This window comes from Silurus meridionalis, chromosome 20, assembly GCF_014805685.1.
Source record: "Silurus meridionalis isolate SWU-2019-XX chromosome 20, ASM1480568v1, whole genome shotgun sequence".
NCBI lineage: Eukaryota > Metazoa > Chordata > Actinopteri > Siluriformes > Siluridae > Silurus > Silurus meridionalis.
The window spans coordinates 1,087,501-1,111,029 of NC_060903.1; the positions used below are offsets into that span (position 1 = coordinate 1,087,501).

At 42.1% G+C, this 23,529-nt stretch overlaps 1 protein-coding gene across 1 annotated transcript in view; it reads left to right on the forward strand.

Moving 5' to 3' along the window:
- Positions 1-23,529, forward strand: part of ptprfb (protein tyrosine phosphatase receptor type Fb) — a 96,406-nt gene that overhangs the window by 9,069 nt on the left and 63,808 nt on the right. Inside the window, 3 exon segments of the mRNA XM_046876234.1 lie at positions 244-449; positions 13,512-13,657; positions 13,956-14,097. Coding sequence (XP_046732190.1) covers positions 353-449; positions 13,512-13,657; positions 13,956-14,097 — 385 coding nt within the window. The 5' untranslated portion in view covers positions 244-352.

Below are 23,529 nucleotides of genomic sequence, written 5' to 3' on the forward strand. Positions count from 1 at the left end.
TTCAACCTGGTTGATGAGCTGTAGAGTCAGTGAACATCTAGAACCTTAACAATGAACCAACAAGGCCTTGTGTGTATATGTGTGTGTGTGTGTGTGTGTGTGTGTGTGTGTGGTCACTTCAATATCCTAAAGTGTGTTCACAGGTCAGAGGTCAAATCCTCGACCCCGTTCCCTGGTGTCCTTTAGCCTTTTGCAGCTAAATTACGAGCATTTGTTTCTGACATGTTGTTGTCTGGGTTTCAGGTTTTAGCCTATGATCACGTAAGAGTGAGGAAGGAGGAAGAGCAGCTTTGAGGAGGAGGAGGAGGAAGAAGAAGAAGAGGAAGAAGAAGAAGAAGTGCCAACCTGGAACATGGTGCCTCAGATTTGCCCTTCACTGCCGTTGACGCCTTGCTGTTTTTCTGTCCTGCTTCTTCTCGGCCTCGCGGCCGTTCATTCCCACGCCGACAGTGAGTAGAACTATTTAAATCCTCAGAATGGCGGGAATTGGGTTAGCGGTTGATGCTAAATTTAAAAAAGCCTTATAATAGCAATACACTGTTTTTTTCCGACGGAGTGACCAACATATCTGAGGTAAATGTCGACATTCCGGATTGGCTGGATGCGTTTCCATGGTTACCACGCATTCACGTTATAGAAAAAACCTCCACGCTTACAACAAAGCAAGCTTCTCGCCTCAGAATTAGCCGCTTCAAACCCCAACTTCAAACTCTATACGTTTATTTAAGAATAATAGAAGGAGAGGTTGGTGCGAAAGTCTTGGCCCCCCCAGATACTCACTAAGTTATTTTTGAGCACTTTACAGTTCTTTATATTTGATTGATTTATTGATTTTTCTTTTATTTCTTTTTATTTATCTTTTTATCTTAACTTTTTTATTCTGATTTAACATATTTTTATAAATATCTCAATATTTATTTCTATCTTTTATATATATATAATTTCAGAATTAAAGTGTGTAATAGGTTTACGGCTTGCTCATCAGGGACAAATGCACACCATTCACCATCACTGTTGATTTGTGTAAAGCTGCTTTGAGACAATGTCTGTTGTGAAAAGCGCTATACAAATAAACTTGACTTGACTTGACTTAATAATCTGTGGTGCAATATTTTTTATTTAAATGGTGAAAATTGATAAAATAATATATATTTTTTAAATATTACCATATAATAAGAAGCAACATTCTGTCTTAGTAGATTTGGCTGATGTATGTCATTGTCTTATAATTAAATCTATTAAAACTTTAATTATTTGATCATATAAAAAAATAAATATTTAGGAACTTTGAGATGTAGGTGCTTTAATCATAATTGAAACTTTTTTTGTAGTGTTTTTGTAGCAAACTATTTTTTACAATTTAATGAAAATGAATTACATAGATTTTTTGCCAGCTTTTATGCCACAAAAACTATTTATTTATGTATTTATTTAAGTAAGCTTACTTTAAAAGAATAGAATTTTTGAAAGGTAAAAAATGACGACTGCTCCTCACACAGATGCTCTAATGATAGAGTTGAGAAGAAACTCGTTGCTTGAAGTTCAGATGCTAATAATAGGGTGTTGATAAACGTCTGCCTGGTGCTTGGCCCCCTGTGATTGCTATTTTGGCCTCAGTTTTTTTTTTTCCTCGTTAGTGGTTTTGAGCTTTAAAGAGTTTGAACACACAGGAACACACACACACAGGAACACACACACAATCACACACACACATGAACACACACACACACATGAACACACACACTGATGGTTTAGAAATTGAGTCAGTGTTTTGGCTTAGTGACTGTTCAGAGAGGTGTGATCTCCTTTCTACTTCCTGCCACCTTATTCTGCTTCTTTCACGCGTTCAGTTTTTCCGTCACTGATTTTCTGTTCACCTGTATTCAGCTTCCTGTCACCTGTATCTGGCTTCCTGTCACCTATAACTTCCTGTTACCTGTTTTCAACTCCCTCATTTTTCAGATCTCAACTGAAGGAAAAGAAGCTGAGAGCAGGTCACAGGAAGCTGAAAGTTACAGGAAGTTTCCTCCTATTCCAGAGCTGAAGCGTAACACTGTCCTCCTCACACACAGACGTAATGAGTGTATTAAACAGTTCTGATGAGTCAGCTGTAAACGCGTCACATAAGCAGAGTCGAAGGAGTAAAATCCTAAGAATAACGTCAGAGGGAATGTTGTGACCACAAACGAGCGGGTGTTAGCGTTGTGTTGTCTGTAATCAGGAGCTGAATTATATGCTGGAGGAGCCAGAGTTCAGGGTGGAGCTGCTCCACCTCACCACCTCACCATCTTACCACCTCACTGCCTCCCCATCTCAACATCTCACCACCTTACTATTTCACCACCTTACTGCTTCACCACCTCACTATCTCACCATCTCACCACCTCACCATCTCACCATCTCACCACCTCCCTATCTCACCATCTCACCACCTCACTGCTTCACCACCTCACTACCTCACCATCTCACCACCTCACCATCTCACCATCTCACCACCTCCCTATCTCACCATCTCACCACCTCACTGCCTCACCACCTCACTATCTCACCATCTCACCACCTCACTGCCTCACCACCTCACTATCTCACCACCTCACTGCCTCACCACCTCACTATCTCACCATCTCACTGCCTCACCACCTCACTATCTCACCATCTCACCACCTCACTGCCTCACCACCTCACTATCTCACCACCTCCCTGTCTCACCATCTCTCCACCTCACTATCTCACCACCTCCCTGTCTCACCATCTCTCCACCTCACTATCTCACCATCTCACCACCTCACTGCCTCACCACCTCACTATCTCACCATCTCACCACCTCACTGCCTCACCACCTCACTATCTCACCACCTCACTGCCTCACCACCTCACTATCTCACCATCTCACTGCCTCACCACCTCACTATCTCACCATCTCACTGCCTCACCACCTCACTATCTCACCATCTCACCACCTCACTGCCTCACCACCTCACTATCTCACCACCTCCCTGTCTCACCATCTCTCCACCTCACTATCTCACCATCTCACCACCTCACTGCCTCACCATCTCACCATCTCACCACCTCACTGCCTCACCACCTCACTATCTCACCACCTCCCTATCTCACGATCTCACCACCTCACTATCTCACTATCTCACCACCTCACTGCCTCACCACCTCACTATCTCACCATCTCACCACCTCACTGCCTCCCCATCTCACCATCTCACCACCTCACTATCTCACCACTTCACCATCTCACCATCTCACAGCTCACCATTCACCACCTCTGGGGATTTTTTATTTACTTATTTAATGCACTTTTTATTTGTTTGTTTGTTTTAAATAAAAATACATAATGTTTATGTTGTGACAGTACGGCACTGCATGAAGCTAATTACATAAAAAAGTTAAAGTAAAAAAGTGATAAAAAAATGCAATCATTAAAATTAAAAATGATTAATTTCAATACATTTATTTATTATTATTACCCCAATGCTTTTTTCTCTTCATTTATGAACATTTATATATTTGGAAGAAAGAAAATGAACAAGAAAAAATGGTCAGAAATAGTAACATAATAATAATAATAATAACAAAAAAAGTTTTCCTAGTATTCATTCTTCAGGTGATGAGGATCAGTGTTTCCAGCTTTCCGTTATCCTGTAAACTGATTCCGAACACTAAAAAAAATTTAGCTGTTGAGGAAGAAGTCTTCAGTGTCCCCAGTGTTAGGTTTCTGTAATCGCAAAAAATAAACATCAGGACACTAAATGCAAATATAATGGATTAAAATAAACATTTTGTTTTATTAATAACTGCAAAAAAAAAAAAACTCTCATTACACTTTTTTAACACTGATTTTATAGATGATTTTACGGGAACTACTCGACCCCCAGATGTTTTATTTAGTCCAGTGCAGTTTGCTGAATGTGTGTGTGTGTGTGTGTGTGTGTGTGTGTGTGTGTGTGTGTGTGTGTGTGTTGTTCATGATTAGAGTTGTGTAATAAGAATCAACATGAATCATAATAAAGTAATAAGTAATCCGCATCTCACACACACACACACACACACACACACACACACACACACACACAGATGTGGTGATGGTGTTAACAGGCAGCGTTGTGTGAAGGACAGAGGAGGATGTTGATGATGCTGCTGAATGCAGGCCACAGCTCGGTGTTTGGATCTCTGCCTCTTCTCAGCATAATTAAGCCATTAATCTGTGATCATTAACCTCCGTCGACCCCTCGCTCTCCCGCTCCGGAACGCCTCCACGCCGTCCCATCCTCTCTTTCTTATTCCCTCTGCGTCCCTGCATCCCTCCGTCTCGCTCGTTCACTCGTTCTCTGGGACAGAGATCGCAGCTGTGGGTCAAATACGACTACATCCTGAGAGCCGCTCCGGCGCACATTCACTTACTTTAATTACACACAACCAGTTTCTCGTCTCGTCTGTTTCGCTTGCTACACACACACACACACACACACACACACCACATCTGATCTGCCGACACTCACCGAGGGGCCCCGGGACTCCCCACAGAAGGGTCTTTGATCCAGGGCCACAAATCTCAGACATTAGAAAAAACTTCTTTCAGGGTTCTTTAGATGTTTTTTTTTTCTAATTCTTTTATCCTTTTTTTTTTTTATATATATTTTTTTTATATGTAATCCATCAATATTTAGATTTTTTTTACATATTTATTCATTTATTAAATATTTTATTTTATTTATATATATGGCGAGCTAATTTTTTTTACATACTTTTTATACTTAATACTTATAATACAATAATATAATACTATTATTTTATACTTTAACATACTTTTATGTTTTTTTTACAATTTTAAATGTTCCCGATAGTCATTTAAAAAAAATCTTTTTTTAAGAAAAACTAAATATTTACATAATAATAATAATATAATAATAATAATAATAATAATAATAATAATAATAATAATAATAAAATAAACCTTAAAAGAAGATGCTAAATCTCTAGATTGATTTTTGTTTAAAAAAAAAAAAAAGTTCTTTGGATGGTTGGAATTTTCTATTGTTTTTTTAATCGGACCTTAAACAATTTGATTAAATGAATAAAGAAATGAATCATTTCGAGAGCCTGTGAGAACGCTCGGCTCATCAGATCCCCTGGTGAGAAATGAACTCCTCCTCGAAGGCCTTGACGCGAGGCCGAGGGTTCAACTGGAAGCCATATTACATTCGTCATAAATCAGAAAGGTTTTCCCGACAGCGAATGTCATTTCTGGACGTTCATCACTGTCGCGCAATACGCTGTGATTGATGCAGCAATATGTTAAAGGAGCGGGATGGATGTCGTGTCGGAGAGATAATGACTTCGCTACGAATTTTATTCCCGGTGATAAAATGCAGCCTGGGACTCGGGGATGCCGAGCGCTAACGTCATTTACACCCAGCATGTACGGAATTCTTTCTTTTGTTTTTTCTTTATCTTTTGTTTTTTATTTTTTTTTTACATATCTGATTTGGTGGGATCAAATCTAAAAAATTATTTGGTTACCTCTTTTTTTTTCCCCACCAGTCTTTCACACTGAATTGAATTGAAGAAAAATATTATCAATTAAAACTCAATTTAAATAAATAATACATTTGATGAGCAGTTTTACCTTCCAGATGGAAATGTAGCAGTGTTCATAAATTTCTTTAATAAATAATTATTAATTAATTATTGAAAAATCTCGAATGAAAATTGAAATTCTTTGAGGCTCATTAAAAAGCTGCTGTTGTTTTTTTTCTCCCAAATAATAAATATCATAAACAATTCTTTAGTGTTTCACTTGGAGCCTTTAAGAGGAGAAAAAACAACTTGAGTGTCTTTTTTTTCCCTCTGTTTTGTCTGTAATTACATTTGCAGGATCGACTGTTTGGATAAAAGCTTTGGTAATGGCGGACTCCTGTTATGTCGACTTTATAATTATTGTCCCTGTCAGGATCGGGGCTTTGGGGTTTGGGTCCCAGTAGCCCTGTAATTACATTCAGCCCCAATGCTCGCTCAGGGTTCGGGGTCTGGAGTTGAGGGATCTGAGGATCTGAGGATCTGAGATTGTAACTAGAGGATAGAAGGAATAAAGATAGTGAGGTGGTATGGAGGAGCAGGAGAAAAAAGATCAAGAATTATAAATAACTACTTTTTTTTTTTTAATGCGTGCGTATGGTGTGTTCACATCGCCATCAGGGGGGAATTCTGGATCCTAATTGGCCGGAATTTATCTATAAAGGTGCGAATACTTTATGTAAAATAGTTTCTGTGAGGTGGCGAAGCGGATGGAATTGTGTATTTCAGCAGCGCCCTCTATTGACTCGGAGGGAAATGTCTGGCTAGTCCACATTACGTGTAGATCACGACCAAAAAAGCTCAGCCGCGTCCGAGTTCTCCACCGGTCGCTCTCGGGTTTAACCTCGGCAAATATTTTTAATCTGCTAATTCAATGGCTATTTATTTTATTAATAGACTCGAATCTTGATTGTTCATCCATACAGTTTTTAGTTTTAATGCTGATTCTAAAACCTTGACAAGAAACTTGGTTCTGGTTGTATTACGCTTGTCATGTGAAGCTAATCTAGGTAACGCTCAGATAGCCTAGCACTCCCGCATCGATTCCCCGCGAACAAAACTAATAAATCTAAGAAGACAGACGAATGCCTCTGGGTCCGAGCAAGCGGTAATTGAGCTTTTGCCAGAGAATATTAGTCCGAACTCGTCTCGAACTGATTTTGACAGCTTTCAATAGCCGTAACATCCATAAACTCCCTGTCATTACTATTTAATATTTCAGCTGAGATGAAAAGGTAAAGCATATCCAGTAACACTTGATGTGTGGCTAGGAGATATATATATATATATATGGATCAGGTTTTTCTTTCAGCGCTTTCACAGGTAGCCTGATGCTAGCGGCGGGCGAGATCGGAAAAAATGTCATCATGGGGTTTCCTTAACAAGGACGACAAAACCAATGAAAAAAAGCCGTTCATGATGGAACTGAGGTCGTTGTTGAAACGATACCCAGAACTGAAGCTTTGTCAGCGAGATACTTCGTCTTAACGTCGCTAATATGATGCGTTGTTGGTCCAAACTTTGGCATTTGTAACACGCCTTTGGTTTATCTGAGTACACAGAGGACCCCTTGAGGTTTAGATATTCACCAGGTCTCCATTTTCCCATCATGCCTTTCAGCAGGGGAGATGCACACAGAGGTATATCTGCTGGAGTTCCCATATGGGAAATGTCAAGCTAAGTCCCTTTTTATTCTATGTTGTCAAGATGAGGTTCCACCTCATTATGTCTGCAAAGTTGCAAAGAAAAGAGCAAGAATGATGACGAGCTTCAACATGCAGAATCGGCCGACAAACAGCTGACGACGTCCGACTGCAGCCAACTGTGCGGAACAAAAAACAGTTCTTATCCTTTGTTCTTAATCTTGCCTTCTATATTTTATTGGTTAAATCTGATGCTACTTTTGGAGAGAGAATGAGAGAATCACCTTATGGAAGTTCAGGCTTCAGGTACTGATTAGAGACGCTTGTGTCAGTAAATGTTTCATTTAAGCAGTTTTCTGTATCACATCTTATTAATTAACTGTTAGATTTGATGAGATGAAGAGGGAAAGAAAATTACCAAAAACATATCGGCCAAAAAGAAAATCGTTACGATATATCGACCATCGTAGGTTGCTTCCAGTACCTACTCCAAGTATAGGGTGTTTTCTTTAAAGTAGGTACTGAAGCAATATCTGGACCACGGCATACAGAGGATACAAAAGCAAGGTCTAAGTGAGTGTTCTTCATTGTAAACCCTCATTAAAACAAATGATGACCTGGAGATGTTGGTGGAGGAGGATGGAGATGGTGATGGTCCTTTATTTGGTCTAGTTCCATTAGACCGCCTCATTTGTGCATTGACAGCCTGAGCTTTTAAGGTCTAGGGTTACGTCATGCTCCGAGGAGCTTTGATGGGGTCGTGGGTCAGTGGAGAGAAGAGAAAAGCCATATCCTGACCTCCCAGATGGTTCTGCAGGCCCCTTTTTAGTTCTCTAAAGCCACAGGTGCAAGAACAGGTGGTCTCACACACATACATGCTTCCATTCGTGTTCTGTAATCCGTGGCATATATATATATATATATATGGTGAACGTGAAGATGCGAAGATCTTCCAAAAAACATTCCTTCTTTATTTTAAAAACAGTACATGGACTTTTTGAAAGCTGGTGAAAGGAAAGTACCCGAGTGAGACCCGGGTTTTTGCGGAAACTAATCGCTCGAGTCGATTTGAGTGGAGTATGTGGAATCGATACCCAAACCAGAGAGAGAGAGAGAGAGAGAGAGAGAGAGAGAGAGAGAGATGCACATTCGTTTTCATTAATAATAGATTACCAGTTTTATTTTTTTAAACCCCTTCACTGCAGCACTTAGTGGAAATATGTCTGATGATCTGACGCTATCGGCCGCCGTCCTTACAGCCGAACGCTTCCATTAATGTAATTCTGCTCCATTTCCAAGGCTTTTGCTTCCAATTAGCGCCACATTATCTTGCCCAATCAGCTTAATAACAATATTTTTCACAATTCTGCGGCCATTATCAACTTGTTAAATGGACCCCGCTTAATATTTATATTAAAACCCTGGCGGGAATAGTGTCGCGTTTTACCGCTCTGGGAACATTAATGGTGCTTTTCCTGATGGTGATTTTTTTTTTATCTCATTTTCCTCGGGTCCATTATGCGAGCGTAAACACAGGGAGAGAGAGAATAAACAGGCTGATAAACGCAGAGTGGGGGAAAAAAAAGAAAAGTGTCTCTCTCTTTAAGTGATCTCCGAGAAAAGGCGTCTGTCGAGCTCGTTGCTTTCCGGGTTTGGGTGAATTATTTAACAGAATGGCGCAGAACATCGAATCGGAATGCAATTACGCATTTCCACTGTGCCCACTGCGAGGCGCATTACAGTAATAACCTCCAGGATTTCTGCCCGACTGATAAAAGAGCGAGATAGATAGATAGATAGATAGATAGATAGATAGATAGATAGATAGATAGATAGATAGATAGATAGATCGATCGATCATCGGGGAAAACTTTGACAAGCCGCGGACATGTGACGCTAGCGTTTGCCATGATTTCTGGTGCAGTGTACTCCACTTATTCTGCAGCGTTTACACAGGGATATCTGCCTTCTAATCAAACCCCGAAGGAGCATCGCGTCTTTCGAGTAACGGACTGATATCCTTCGTTCCACCCTTCGACGGCTCTCGACACAAATCCAGAGTAAATACCTTTACTCAGGCCGCTGCGAGCAAATCACTCACACACCCCTGGTCCCGACCGTCCTCTCGAGCAGAAAATCACTTACCGAAAGCATTAGCTCGATGTTCACTCATGCATCTTTGACGAGTCTGTTGGGGGGGTGGGGGGCGCTTCCTGCTAATCGAGGTGAGGCGTATCATATGACCCGTGCACTGGGAGGTTTAGCGTTACTTTAGGCTTTAAACCGCTGCTCGTGGTGGGCCTTTTAAAGACGTGAATCATCATCTTTGGTTTCCAGCCTTGATTTGATATCGGCTCAAAGATGGAGAGAGAGAGAGAGAGCGAGAGAGAGGGAATCCCACGGGAATAAAACTATTAGGTCATTATTTCGTCTCTGGTGACAAAACAGAAGAGTGTAATATTCAGCCTGTTAATAAGGAGGTATACACTCAAGTCTGGGTGCCGTCCAGGTGTGCACTCAACATCACAGGGGTTCACTTATATTGGAGGAAACTTTTAACAGATTCCCAGTCCAGCTGGAGTAAAACATCGAATCCCTCAAATCCCACAGAGGGAAAATCAATATATAAGTCGCCTCGTCGTATCGTCTCAATGTTTCACCAAATCCCATACGGGACGCCATGCGTACGGGGACTGCTGCGTCCCCTCACTGTACAGGACTCATACAATTATTATTCAACGCTGATGTTCCACCCGTTTTTTACTTTAAAGCGAAAAAGAACATTTTTGCAACCTTTTATTATGGTTTTAATTTACGGTTTTTTTGTTTAACAAAAAATTTGCAAATCAAATTTTCTTCTACAATTTTAATTTCAAGTTTAGTTTATTTTAATTCTGTTTAAATTTAATTAAAAAATTTTAATATTATTTTCTTAAACATTTTTAAATTTGGCATCCGTTAAAAGGTGGTAGTTTGCTACAGAAATTTTCAATAAAATGCAGACTAAAAAAGACTTAATATAAAACTGTAATATAAAATACTATATTATAATACAAAGGAAAAGTTTTTTTTTAAATATAAAAACGCATCAATGTCAACAAAACAAAGAGAAACTAGCTAGAAAGACAAACCCAAACAAGCTAGGTATCGCTAATGTATTCGCAAGTTTACTGAATCATGGAATTGAATTGAACTATTTGAATTTTATTTTCTTGAAATAAAAATTGTTGTCTGGATAAAGTGGTAGTTTGCAATGGAAATATTATAAAATGCAAATTTAAAAAGACTTAATATCATACAGTAATAATATGTTACAATACTGTAATAAAAATATAAATATAAAAAATATTTAAATATAAAAACGCATCAATGTAAAAATAAATAAAAAAAGAGAAACTAGTTAGAGAGACAAACCCAAACAAACTCAGTCGCACGTATATAAATAAATAAACAGCTGCCGTTGTGATTAAGGTTTTTTATGTATAAAAAGATCGTAGCTTTTGTTTTTTTTTGTTTAACATCATGTTCTTGTTTTTCTTTTCTTAATTTAAGTGAACTTTTTTGAATGTTGTTTGAATCAGATGAAACTATTTACATTTTGTTATTTTCTTAAGAAATTATTAAAAAACAGTTTCAGATTCGTCCTTTGCAAAAAAGGTGGTAGTTTGGTAATTTGAACAAAAAAATGTTTTTTTAAATATAATACTGTTATAATATGAAACTATATTATAATACAAAAAAAAACTATAAAAACTTATGGATATCAGCTTTGTTGCGTGTGTTCATTTTAACAATTAACCGGCGTTTGGATGTAAATAACGATTGTAGTGTTTGTGTTTTTTGTTTAACGTCATGATGTCGCACTTTAGAGTTTTTTTTCGTGAGTGTTTCTTTCATGTTTCCCAGCACTGAAAAGATTCACAGGGATGAGGTCAAGGGTCAGAGGTCAATGTAGAGTACGCCATTGTGTGTGAGCGGATTAGTGTGGCTCGGTGAGGACATGTTATGGATGTGCTGTGGTTCCTTCGTCGATCCTTTCAGGAGCTCTTTCTTCCGTGAGAAGTTCTCTGATCCGTTCATCCGTCCTTTCAGCGGGTTTTCCGTCCATAGGTTAATGGAAAGCATGTGCCGTAACGAGCTTAACGTGCTTAACGAGCACGGGTCTTTGAGCTGTTGATAATTAGGTGTAAATAAGAAGCAAACGTGGTGGTTGTGGTGGTCGTGGCTCCGAGGAGGCGGAGGTAAAGAGCATGGGGCAGGGGCAGGGGGTTGTTAGGAGGGATGGAGATCTTTGGGTCCTTGGCTCTTTGGTGCATACCCTCATGCAGAGTGATGAAAGGCATGCTGGGAGAATCACGCTGAAGCAGCAGAGGCATGGTGTGGATGTTGATACAGATAAAAGCCACTTTTTATGAGGAGCCGCTGTGCCAATCACGACGCTTCCTGGGGATCCAACGTGTAAATGTCATTTAAATGTCAGCCTGACCAGCAGTCTGGAGGGTCAGGGATTTTATTTTATTTTTTATAACTTGGTATGCTCCGGATTTGAAAGAATATTCCCCACACAGAGGCGATGTTAGCTTCGACGGCGCTCGTGTCTCCCCGGTGAACCCAACGTCCTACATCAAGGTCACGCCACTGTATTGGCTCGGGCGATGATTTAGCTCTCACTGCCTGCCCGCTAGTCTCCGGCACACCGCTCTTCATATCGGCACTACGTTATGTTAACTAGCTATCGATTTTGTTCCCTTTGTCGCAGCTGCGACGATCTTTTATTAGCGGATACATAAAAGCAGAAGGGCACGGCCGTTTTTCTCGGCCACGACGACATGCGCTTCTAGAGGAGGTCTGATTCTGCCTCCACACACATCTAATACACATCAGATGAAGTACACTGTATGGCCGTCCTTCCTCCACACTTGGTTCTTCTCCAAAATGTTCCCTCAAAGATCTAAAGACAGATTTCTCTCTTATGAATCTGAGCTGTTTATGGTTGGGGGCCCAACAGTGGCAGGTTGGTTGGTTTCTGGATTTGAACTCACAAACTTCTGGGTTTACACGTCCCGGTTGCTATAGAAACGCTAACGTATTACAAACAAAAGAATTTCTGATGCCTAAAATAAAATATCAGTGGCTGGAAAATGGGGCGTGTAACAGCAGGAACCCGGAGCGTAAACAGCACATCCATCACCGCTGACTAAAACCAAAGATGTGACATTACAGAGGGGAAAGACGTGACGTGACGATCTGAGGAACAGTTCGTTTTTATATTTAGATTGAATGAGAAATTTATAAGAAAAATGGAACTAAAAAAGAAGAAATTGTTTGGTGAACTTCCTCTTAAACATTCCTGTCTGTTTTCTCTCGCAGAATTACAGCCCCCTCGTTTCTGTGTTTAGAGTGATTTATTTTTATTCGGTACAATTTTGTTATTTTATAAATATATATATATATATAATTTTATTTATTTATTTATTTTTTATTTTACTTATTTTCTGTTTATTTTTTATTTTTATTTTAATAATTGTTTATCATTAAAATATTGTTTTTGTACCATATTCTGACTATTTTTCACATATATTTACTAAATTCCAAAAATATAGAATTCTTTTAGAATTTCTTATTTCAATTTTTCATGATCATAAAACGCAAAGTAAAAACAAACAAACAAACAAAAGGCTTTCTGTTCTGTATTTTTGTTTGGTTTTATTTTCTGTTTAATTAAAATTTTTAATAAAATGTTTTAAAGTATAAAACAACGATTTAACGTGTTTTTATTTCTGAAAAATGTTTTATTCACAATCTGAGTGTTTGTGTGTGTGGGTGTGTGTGGTGTGTGTGGGTGTGTGTATGTTTGCGTAGCAATATGTAGCTGTAGTAAAAATTGCGTCAGTGAAAGTGCATAATTAATGTGGATAATCTTGTGTGTGTGTGTTGCCTCACACCTTATTGTGAAACCTGTGTGTGTGTGTGTGTGTGTGTGTGTGTGTGTGTGTGTGTGTGTGTGTGTGTGTGTGTGTGTTCGTGTGTGTGTGTGTGTGTGTGTGTGTGTGTGTGTGTGTGTGTGTGTGTGTGTGTGCAAAGAAAACCCTGTTCTCTCCAACGATCTGTTTATTGTGTGTTTTATTAACATTATATATATTAATCTCTCTCTCTCTCTCTCTCTCTCTCTCTCTCTCTCTCTCTCTCTCTCTCTCTCTCTCTCTCTCTCTCTCTCTCTCTCTCTCTCTCTCTCTCTCTCTCTCTCTCTCTCTCTCTCTCTCTCTCTCTCTCTTCCAGGTTTACCACGGTTCGTTAAGTCTCCAGAGGATCAGACGGGCATTTCGGGAGGCGTAGTGTCTTTCGTGTGCCAGGCGGTCGGAGAACCCAAACCTCGTATCACGTGGATGAAAAAAGGGAAGAAAGTCAGCTCTCAGCGCTTTGAGGTGAGAGAGAGAGAGAGAGAGAGAGAGAGAGAGAGAGGATAAAAAGTTTGATATGATACGCTGTGTGTTCACTGCAATTTGTAGTTTTAGAGGAATAAAACACCACTCTCGTTCCTCTGCTGTGGGAAATACTCGTCTCTGATTGGCTGTCAGGACGCTATAGTTAACAAATAAATCTACAGCTAATAGATTAATAAGGAGTGTGTGTGTGTGTGTGTGTGTGTGTGTGTGTGTGTGTGTGTGTGTGTGTGTGTGTGCACGTATACACTTGTGTTGATCTTTGTGTTTTGGCCCTCAGGTGATCGAGTTTGATGATGGCTCGGGCTCTGTCCTGCGTATCCAACCCCTGCGTACACACCGAGACGAAGCTATTTACGAGTGTACGGCCGCTAACAGCGCCGGGGAGATCAACACCAGCGCCAAACTCACCGTGCTGGAAGGTAGGAAGCGTTTCCTCCGTGTTTTTTATGACTCGGTGGAAGAATAGAATTCATTTCTGTTAGCATGTTTTTTTATTTCCTTTTGGTGTGGTTCTGTAAACCATGATTCTTGTTCCGATTGCTGTCATTCCTTGTTATCTCTCAGCACTCTTGAATTCTGGCTTCTGATTGGTCAGTGCATGCATCTCTTGTGGTTGTTATCGTACCGCAGTTATTAGTAGCAGTTTGCGTATTTAGGAAAAAAAAACGATTGTGGAGTTTACACTCGGTTTAGTGGTACAAAAAACTAAAACCATCTGGCAGTAGTAGTTCTGTATGAAGCTCTTGCAGCTTTGAGGCTTGCTGGAGCCTCAGGTTCCTGTTCTTATTTTCTATGATCTTCATGTTGCTTTGTTCCTCACCGTGTTTGTAAAGAGCAGTTATTATTGTCTTCTGGGTATCAGGAAGTTTGTGCGATGAAAGAGACCAGAAAAATGTGGGACATTTGAGAACGTACCAGTGGAGGTCAGATTTCACACCTTTAAGTCACTCAGGTGTCTTAAATTTCGGCACAAGAAGTGTCCGGAATATAAGATTTTGCTGTAATAAAACAACGTTTCAGATCTGCAATCACGTGCAAAATAAAAATGTTTAGCAGTTCTCTTTGGTAGGAAAATTTTTTTTCAGCAGTTCTCTTTTGTAACACAAAGACACAACGATGCAGTTAAAATTTGAGGTAGACCAATACATTGTTAATTGCTTGCTATCAACTATCTGCAAAAATCCATACCGATAGTTTTTCCGGGTTCCGGTCCGCTGTCTTACGAGCTCCAGAGGCGAATCACTGATGCCACGTGTTGTCTGGTTTTGCACGAGACTATATTATATTTATTATTTATTTTATTTAGTACATTTTCATTAATCAGTACTTAAAACAAAATAGTTTTTGTAATAAAGTTCAGTACTATTTTACATGGAGTGTTATGTTTTTTTTTTTTTTTTATCCAACCTCGTTACGGGTATCAATAAAATCTCAGTAGCTCTCTAATCAAAATAAGAATTAAACCAAATACGTGCAAAAATAACTGATAATTAAAAATAAATGAAATATAAAATATGAATGATTATTTTGTATGCTGGGTAAGCAGAGGTAAGCAGAGGTAAGCAGAGGAAAGCAGAGGTATGCAGAAGTAAGCAGGTTCTTTATACCGTAGACTCCTACATGCTCTAACTCAGGGTTGAGGTTTATTATTATTACGCTGAAGCCCGGATCCTGCCGTGAGCTCGACAGCCCGAGTGTCAGGGAAAAGAAATCCAGTGAGTGCAGCGATCATCCCTCTCAGCAAGTCCTGCTTCTTGACCGTGAGTCACCGTGTCCCGTCTGTCTTTCTGAAAGGTTCTGAAACCCTCAGTGCTGCGGAATCGGCCTCGCCGTCATCAACCTCGACGCCCGTTCCAGCTCCCAGCAGGCTCCTGGGAAAAGATTACGCTTAATTCACTTCCCCATGCCGTCACAGACAGACCTCTGCTCTCGAACCGGCCTGTTCTGCGGAGGCGAGAAAAAAGAAAAAGAAAAGAAAAGAAAAGAACTTGCATAATAATGCCCCACCGGTTGCCACAGGACTTGCATATGCATCTCGGTGACACGTCGAGCTTTCAGTTGGAATGTGATGCTGATTTGATGTAAAATCCAACTGTGACAGGAGCTACAAGGAAAGGTGTCAGGATCGGGGATGATCTGACGGAAATGTCAACGCTCGGGTGTTAGCGTGAACAGGCGTCAGCAGCTGCAATAATGTGGCGAGGGTGGTGGTAACACCGTGGACAAGTTTCTAAAGTAGTTTTGCAACACGCCAACAGATGGCTGCACGCACAGTCACAGGGAGCACCGGCCTTCATAAGTCAGTGTGCCAAAAGACATCGACATTCTGTGTGGAGCTGTTTGACTGCGTTACCACGTCTGCTATTCTGACCACGTGCGCACTCCATCACCGAGCTTCTCCTCACATGTGAGTTTCTTGCCGGAAACAACCTAATCTCACTTCCGTACCCACTCTATTTGTCAGATTTAGCTCCCATGGACTTCACCCTTTAAGATGCAGCTCAAAGGTCACGGTTTTGACATCGTTGAAAAAGAAGACCTCCAGGACACGTTCCAGAAGAACGCTGGGAGCTCGGAATTAGTGTGCAAGAAGACTATTTTTAAAAGGTGATTGTGTGGAAAGGTATCTCGTCTCTCAAACTTGTCGATCTTCTCTCGAAACCTTTTGATAACATATAACGAGGAAAGGAAGGAGCTTTTTTCTGGTCACCTGCACTTCACAGCACAATTAAATTCTTTCTTCGCATATCCTATAGATGTTAGAAAGCTGGGGTCAGATCTCAGGGCCAGCCACGATACAGTGCCCCCGGAGCACTGAGGGTTAAAGGCCTTGCTCAGGAGCCCCAAGAGTGGCAGCTTGGCAATACCAGGGCTTGAACCCCCGACCTTCCGATCAGTAACCCCGAGCCTTTACCACTGACTCCCACTTGTCCCCATGTGAAAACGTCATTGAGGATGGAGTTTGTTTCCTGCTTTATTATTCCCCCCCACAGCGTTGACGCTTCTTGATACAAAGACTCCATATGGGCGTCTCCAGTCCTGACGTGGTTTCTGTCCTGCTGTGATGGATGAGTGAGTCTCATAACCTGGCCAGACAAAAACAAGTCTCACTTTTATTCACGGACTTCCCACAGTTCCCTGGGGGTGTTTTCACACAACGTTGATCTGTGGAATTTTCCTGTCCTCACTCGCCATTCTGGTTTGTTTTTCGGTTGCGTTGGAATTGTTTCGAACGAAGCTGTGACTAACCTCTGAATCCTCAGTCTGTCTGTCGACATGACACACACACACACGGCGTAAACCCTACCCGTTACGTTCCGTGTATCATTTCGATGGAGGATTTCGGCTTGAACTCGGCATCTCTGAAACATATGACGTGCGCACGAGTGCGATTTGTTTTCTCTGTATATTATTGCTTGACTCTGAGGCAACATAATTCGAGTCATAAATATTTTAGGAGTACATCAGCTCCGCTTTGTAAACGCTGCTCCAATCGCACATTAAGCCCGAGAATAATGAACACGCATTACACTTTCATCCACTCCTAACAAGGCTTTTGTATACGTTCCCTTCGCTTCCCTTTAAACCACAATGCACAAACTCGCACTCATTGAACCGACGAGCTCCGGGGCCCTTTTTCTCCCGGAAGCTATGGCACGTCCCTGCATTCATTTTCTCACGCGATAAACAAATCTTCTCCCCCACCCTGCTACAGGTGTGGTCTCCAACCGCCTGCTCGTCTCCAGCCGGCGGTGTGTGTCACGAGTTTAATTTCTCCCACCATCTGCTGGCTCGGAGCCGGGCGCCATAGATCATCAACGCTTTGACAGATACAAACTGCGTCTGTCAAGAGAGGGCCTCTCCCAAGGACTCGTGCAATATGGCTGGGTGGAATCACAGTCTGCACTCGCTGTCTGAACCGCACTCATCTTCAAGGACTTCAAGATTAGAAACTCTGGAGTTGGACCAAAACGATTGGGGGACGATCAAACATGATTATCCTTCTGGTCTTTTTTTTTAACCAACGAAAATCCTTTCTGGCTTTGAATGTTAACTGTTAGATCCGAATCGCTCAGTTATCCAGCGGGTGACATTGATTTGTTTACATATTTGACAGAGACATTTATTTTAAATGATTAAGACTCTTAACCCCTGTAGCCTTGGTACGACTGGGATTTAAACTCATAATCCTTTACATGAACGCCCCGGAATAAAACGTTGGTTTTTTTGCTTGATCAATTGACCAGGGTGACCAAGTTAAAGGTTTCATTGTCTAACATTATTAGTGGTATTCCTCTCCACCACACCCCCTCCATCTACCTGTTAATCCAGCAAAACCCAAACCTTTTTGCTGTGACTTTTCCCACACCATTATTCTTTTCTTTATTGGGCCGGTCGGTCTGTAACAAAAAATGCCACTAGCCGGAGTGACTTGAAGTATTATTGTGTAGATTTTATGATTTTGTGTCCTAATGCTAGTTTTATTTATTTTGTTCTGCACCGCACAGACGAATGAGCTTGAATCGTATTTTCCAATAACTGATAAATTATCCAGTCTCACGTGTAAAAACATCTTGCCACTTTCCTTCCACTTGTTTCCAAATTTAAACACAGAAAACTGCATAAAGAGATCCAAACCTACCTGAAGGCACTAATTAATCCCAGCTCCACCCCTTCACTCGATCTCCGTTCCATTCTTTCTCCCAAGTTACTCTGCATGTGGACATCTGCCAAAGTAAACATCCTTAACCGCATACCATTTACCTTTAACAAAGAATCCCACAATGAGCCCAGATAAAGAGCAGGAAGTGAAGAGTTCACAACATTGCTCAAGGTGTCTCACGGTCTTCCTCAAAGAACCCGAGGAATTGCTAAAGAGGCCTGAAGACACCAGAATTCTTAAAGATTCTAAAACTTTATAGGCCTCAATAAACGCTGTTGAGTTCTGGCTTGGGATCGGTCAGATATTGGTCAGATGTTGTGCACATGTGTGTGTGTGTGTGTGTGTGTGTGTGTGTGTGTGGTTTAATATTTCATCTGGTCTTAAATAGTATCTTAAGTTAGAGCTCATAAATCAGCGTTGTGAAAACGTTAATGAGTGACGGCTGTCAGAAGTGAGGTGCGAGAGTGTAGAGAGTAAAAGCGTTTAGAAAGGTCAGAATACACGACGCAGCGGAAGGAAAACGCAGGGGAATTTGCGGCGAGCTGTTTAGTTTAATCGCTGCAGACGGAGGCTGCTTTAATGTGACTGTGGAAAGGTGATGAGAACTGAGACACATGGCAGGCCGTGTTAATTAAATCCCTCTCGCCCCGGTTCGGGTGACAGGTTTTACTTACGCTTTCACTCGGGAAGAAATGAACAACCCACAGATCAAACAAACCCATCTCTGCAGCGAGGCAGCTACCATTTACCGCTTGATAGAAAAAAAGTTAAAAAAAGCGTAGAAAGGCACGGGCTAATAAAACCAACGTCACTAACGTTTAGCACCAAACGGACTTAGCGGTAAACACTTGAAAGTTGACGAAGCAAGTTTTTTCCGCCTGTAATTTTTTTTTAAATGCATTTTTTTTATTCTGCTAAAACCCTACAGAGCAGCGATTTCACTCATTATATCTAATTAACACTCGCGTTGTGCCTTGACTCCGGTGTAATCAGCTTGTTTGGAGACGCGACAGGTGCGGCCTTCCTCAATTATCGCATCCAGAAAGTTTTCTGCACGTTGCATGATCGGTTGCTGATTAGCTCCGGGGCTCGGCGTCTCCTCGTTGCGAGCTCCTGCTGGGGGCGCACCTAAACGTGAACTCTTCAGAGACACACGTGTTCTCGGCATGTGAGCGATCATCTATGTTCGGTTTTCTCTGGAGTGATATGCAAACGAAAGGCGTAACAAGTGCAATAAGGCATCATGGAGAAGGACATGGTACCTGTTCGAACTGTGGAGAAAGAAGGTTCCAGAAAGTTGAGACTGATGAGCGGCTGCTTGAGGATGACTTAAACTTGCGGTTGCAACCAGGTTAGTTATGGTGCTTAAAATGCCACGTGGAGATGATCTGATGGAGATTGTATCGCAGAGTAGAGTTATTCCGTAAAACTCTGCACCCTACACACTCGTAGCATCTCCTGAACGTTCCTCGCACGTTCCCGAAGCGTGGTGCGTGTCGGTGTAAATTAAAGGGCGAGTTGCCGTGGCAGAGCCGTACATCACGCCGGGGAGTTGGGGGGAAGTCGGAGACGGACGGCGGATCTGAAAGCGAGTTAGCGAGCAAGTGAGCGGGAGGAGAGGGAAAACAGACACCGCAGGCCCGTATTGATTAAGTGCCTGTCAGGCGGAGCGGCTGAAGCCGAATCTTTCGTGCCCGGCGAGAAAAAGTGTATTATTTTAAAGGTCACGGCCTGCATTACACCTTTTTCCTCCAGTCGGATAAACAGCGTGTTTCTGGAACGCGGCCAAGAACATCGCGTCGCCTCCGTCACCTTCTCTCCGCTCCCACGCTTTTATTTAGCCCTTACTGAACCGTGATGATGTGAGAAAAGACCCGCAAGCCGAGGAGCGTGAGCAGACAACCACACGGCGATTTTTTCTCATTTTACTCATGTTTACACACACACACGTTTTATTCAATTAATCCGTCGCCTGAAGGCAGGAATCATTTCACATCCCATAATTTATTCATGGGGCGCTTTTAATGAACGTCATGATCGTCTCAACGTCCTCTCTTCACACGTCCATGTCCTCTCTCCACACATCCACGTCCTCTCTCCACACGCCCATGTCCTCTCTCCACACGTCCATGTCCTCTCTCCACACGTCCACGCCCTCTCTCCACACATCCACGTCCTCTCTCCACACATCCACGTCCTCTCTCCACACGTCCATGTCCTCTCTCCACATGTCCACGCCCTCTCTCCACACATCCACGTCCTCTCTCCACACATCCATGTCCTCTCTCCAAGCGTCCACGTCCTCTCTCCAAACGTCAATGTCCTCTCTCCACACATCCACGTCCTCTCTTCACATGTCCACGTCTTTTTTTCACATGTCCACGTCCTCTCTCCACACGTCTCCACGTCCTCTTTCCAAAATTCCACATCCTCTCTTTACATGTCCACTATTCGGGGCGTGTACTCGGAGCGTGTACTCAGAGCGTGTACTCAGAGCGTGTACTCAGAGCGTGTACTCGGAGCGTGTACTCAGGGCGTGTATTTGGAACGTGTACTCGGGGCGTGTACTTGGACCGTGTATTCGGAGAGTGTACTCAGGGCGTGTATTCTGAGCGTGTACTCGGGGCGTGGACTCTGAGCGTGTATTAGGGGCGTGTATTCGGGGCGTGTATTCGGAGCGTGTACTCGGAGCGTGTATTCGGAGCGTGTACTCGGGGCGTGTACTTGGACTGTGTATTCGGAGCGTGTACTCGGAGCGTGTACTCAGGGCGTGTATTCGGAGCGTGTACTCGGAGCGTGTACTCAGGGCGTGTATTCGGGGCGTGGACTCTGAGCGTGTATTCAGGGCGTGTATTCAGAGCGTGTATTCGGAGCATGTACTGAGGCGCGCCGCTGTGGTGTGTGAAGACGGAGAGCGATTTGGTACAGCAGGGTTCTGATTAGAGCCGTCGTCCTGCCTGCCAGGCTGCACTCGGCTCAGTAATTGGAGCTGGCAGGAGGTTGCAACCTTCTTCTTGCTTTTTTCTTTTTATCCCCCTGCCATATCACACACACACACACACACACACACACACACACACTTTATTTTAAAACCCTGCAGTGTTTCCCTACCTGTAATAAAGTGTAAGAGGACGTGTGCCAGATTTTTTTGCTTCTTTTAACTTTCAGCTATTATTTGGCATCTTCTCATCCAGTCTCAGCAGCTTCTGGTTTTGCTTTGAGCTTCATCCCAGGTTAGTTTTAGAGGAGGTGTAGAGAAGGTTTGGAGAGGATTTTAAGGAGGTTTGGAGGAGGTGTAGAAAATATGTAGAGAATCTTTCAAGAAGGTGTTCTGAGGTTGGGAAAAAGGTGTAGAGCAGGTTTGGAGCACATCTGGAGCAGGTTCGTAAATCGTAAAATCTATTGCTTTTTCCAAGAACGACGTCCCCCAACCCCTTTTTTTTTCCAACCACGCGATTTTACCAAGATCCTGCTAACTCGATCAAAGACTCCTGCCTTTATTTATTTATTTTTTTTCTTTCTCTCTCTCTTTCATTGCTGCTGGAGTGGAGAAATCCGAGCAGCTCCTGGCCTGCTTCCATATTCAGACAGATAATGTAGTACATTATGATCTGTAGGAAGCGTATGAGGTCGTATCGCTCCTCTAAGTCCTCATTAAAACACCGTCTCTACACCAGAACAGCAGGCGTTCCTTCTACAAAACAATTTAATCAGTAGCCTTTTTGAGTGTGATATCGTTGCAACGGTACATGTGGGGCGTCCCCTCGCCCAAGCCCCACCCAAGCCTTGCCTAAGCCCCGCCCACAAAAAAACCTTTTTTTTTCCCCCGGGTGTTCCGCGAGGTGTTTAGTACGCAAATAACGTTCTTAACCCAGGCTTCGAATTTGCATAAAACGACCAAACTTATCAGCCAAAGTCACACACTGTCACTGCACGAACAACACTATTCACACTCTCACGCACACACACACACACACACACACACACACACACACACACACACGCACACACACAATGGCTTTTTGTTGACTTCTAGACCGTGATTGGTCAGAAGTGAAAGCGTTAACCGGTTGACTGTAACAGATGCTGTTGTTTGCCACTTCCTCTTTCATCACCTGCGTGACAGGTCGTTTCCTGTAATGGTGTTTCTGGGAAATGAGTGTGTCCTTATTAAGCTCTCACACTTGCTGTGGATTATCACCTTAAACCATGGTCACATTGAGGAGTTCATGCGGTGGAGTGAAACTGACTGAACGGATCAAAACATAAAAACATTTATATATATTTATTTATTTCATCAAACTAAAAGTGTGTTTGAGTCCTGTTTCTGTAGACTGAGTGTTAAAAGTGTACTTTCATCACGAACATTCAAATCGCACCTTGTTAAATGCTTGTTATTTGAAGCATCACCTTTTATAAATAGAAGCTGGTAATAAACACGGGAACTGAAGAACTGAAGGTATTGGGAGCGCTCTGTTTTCTGCCAAAACACACCTCAGGGTCAAAAGGTGAGGGAGGAGCGAGTCTTGGCTCGGGGAAGTCGCCAGACTCGTTTCACACGAGCTGTCGGATCACACGCTTTCCTCCGAAACGCCGCAAGTCTGAACCTGTGCGCTCGGCAGGTCATTATAAACCGTACGGGCTTGGAGTTCAGGGGAAAAATAATGTGCCTGAACTTATCCCTTTAATGTCAGAGCAGTCGAGACGACCTCACCGGCCTGAGCCTCATGTCTGAGACCGGGCTGAAATCAACTGTATTGTGTGTGTGTGTGTGTGTGTGTGTGTGTGTGTGTGTGTGTGTGTGTGTGTGTGTGTGTGTGTGTGTGTGTGTGTGTGTGTGTGTGTGTGTGTGTGTGTGTGTGTGAAACCTCAGAGCACTACCTGGATGTTCAAACAACACCAGAAAAAAGCAGACAACAAACATTTTTTGCTGCGCAGTGATAAACGTTAAAGCTCTCAGCATCAACTCCAAGTTGGAGTTGGAGTCTGCTGTGCAAGTGCTTCTTCTGTCTGACTCCGCCTATTCATATTTAACATAGATACACTGACTCCGCCTCTTCATATTCAACATAGATACATATTTATATTTAATGTATAAACTTTATATTTAACATAGAAACACTGACTCCGCCTCTTCATGTTTATCATAGAAACACTGACTCCGCCTCTTAATGTTTAACATAGAAAC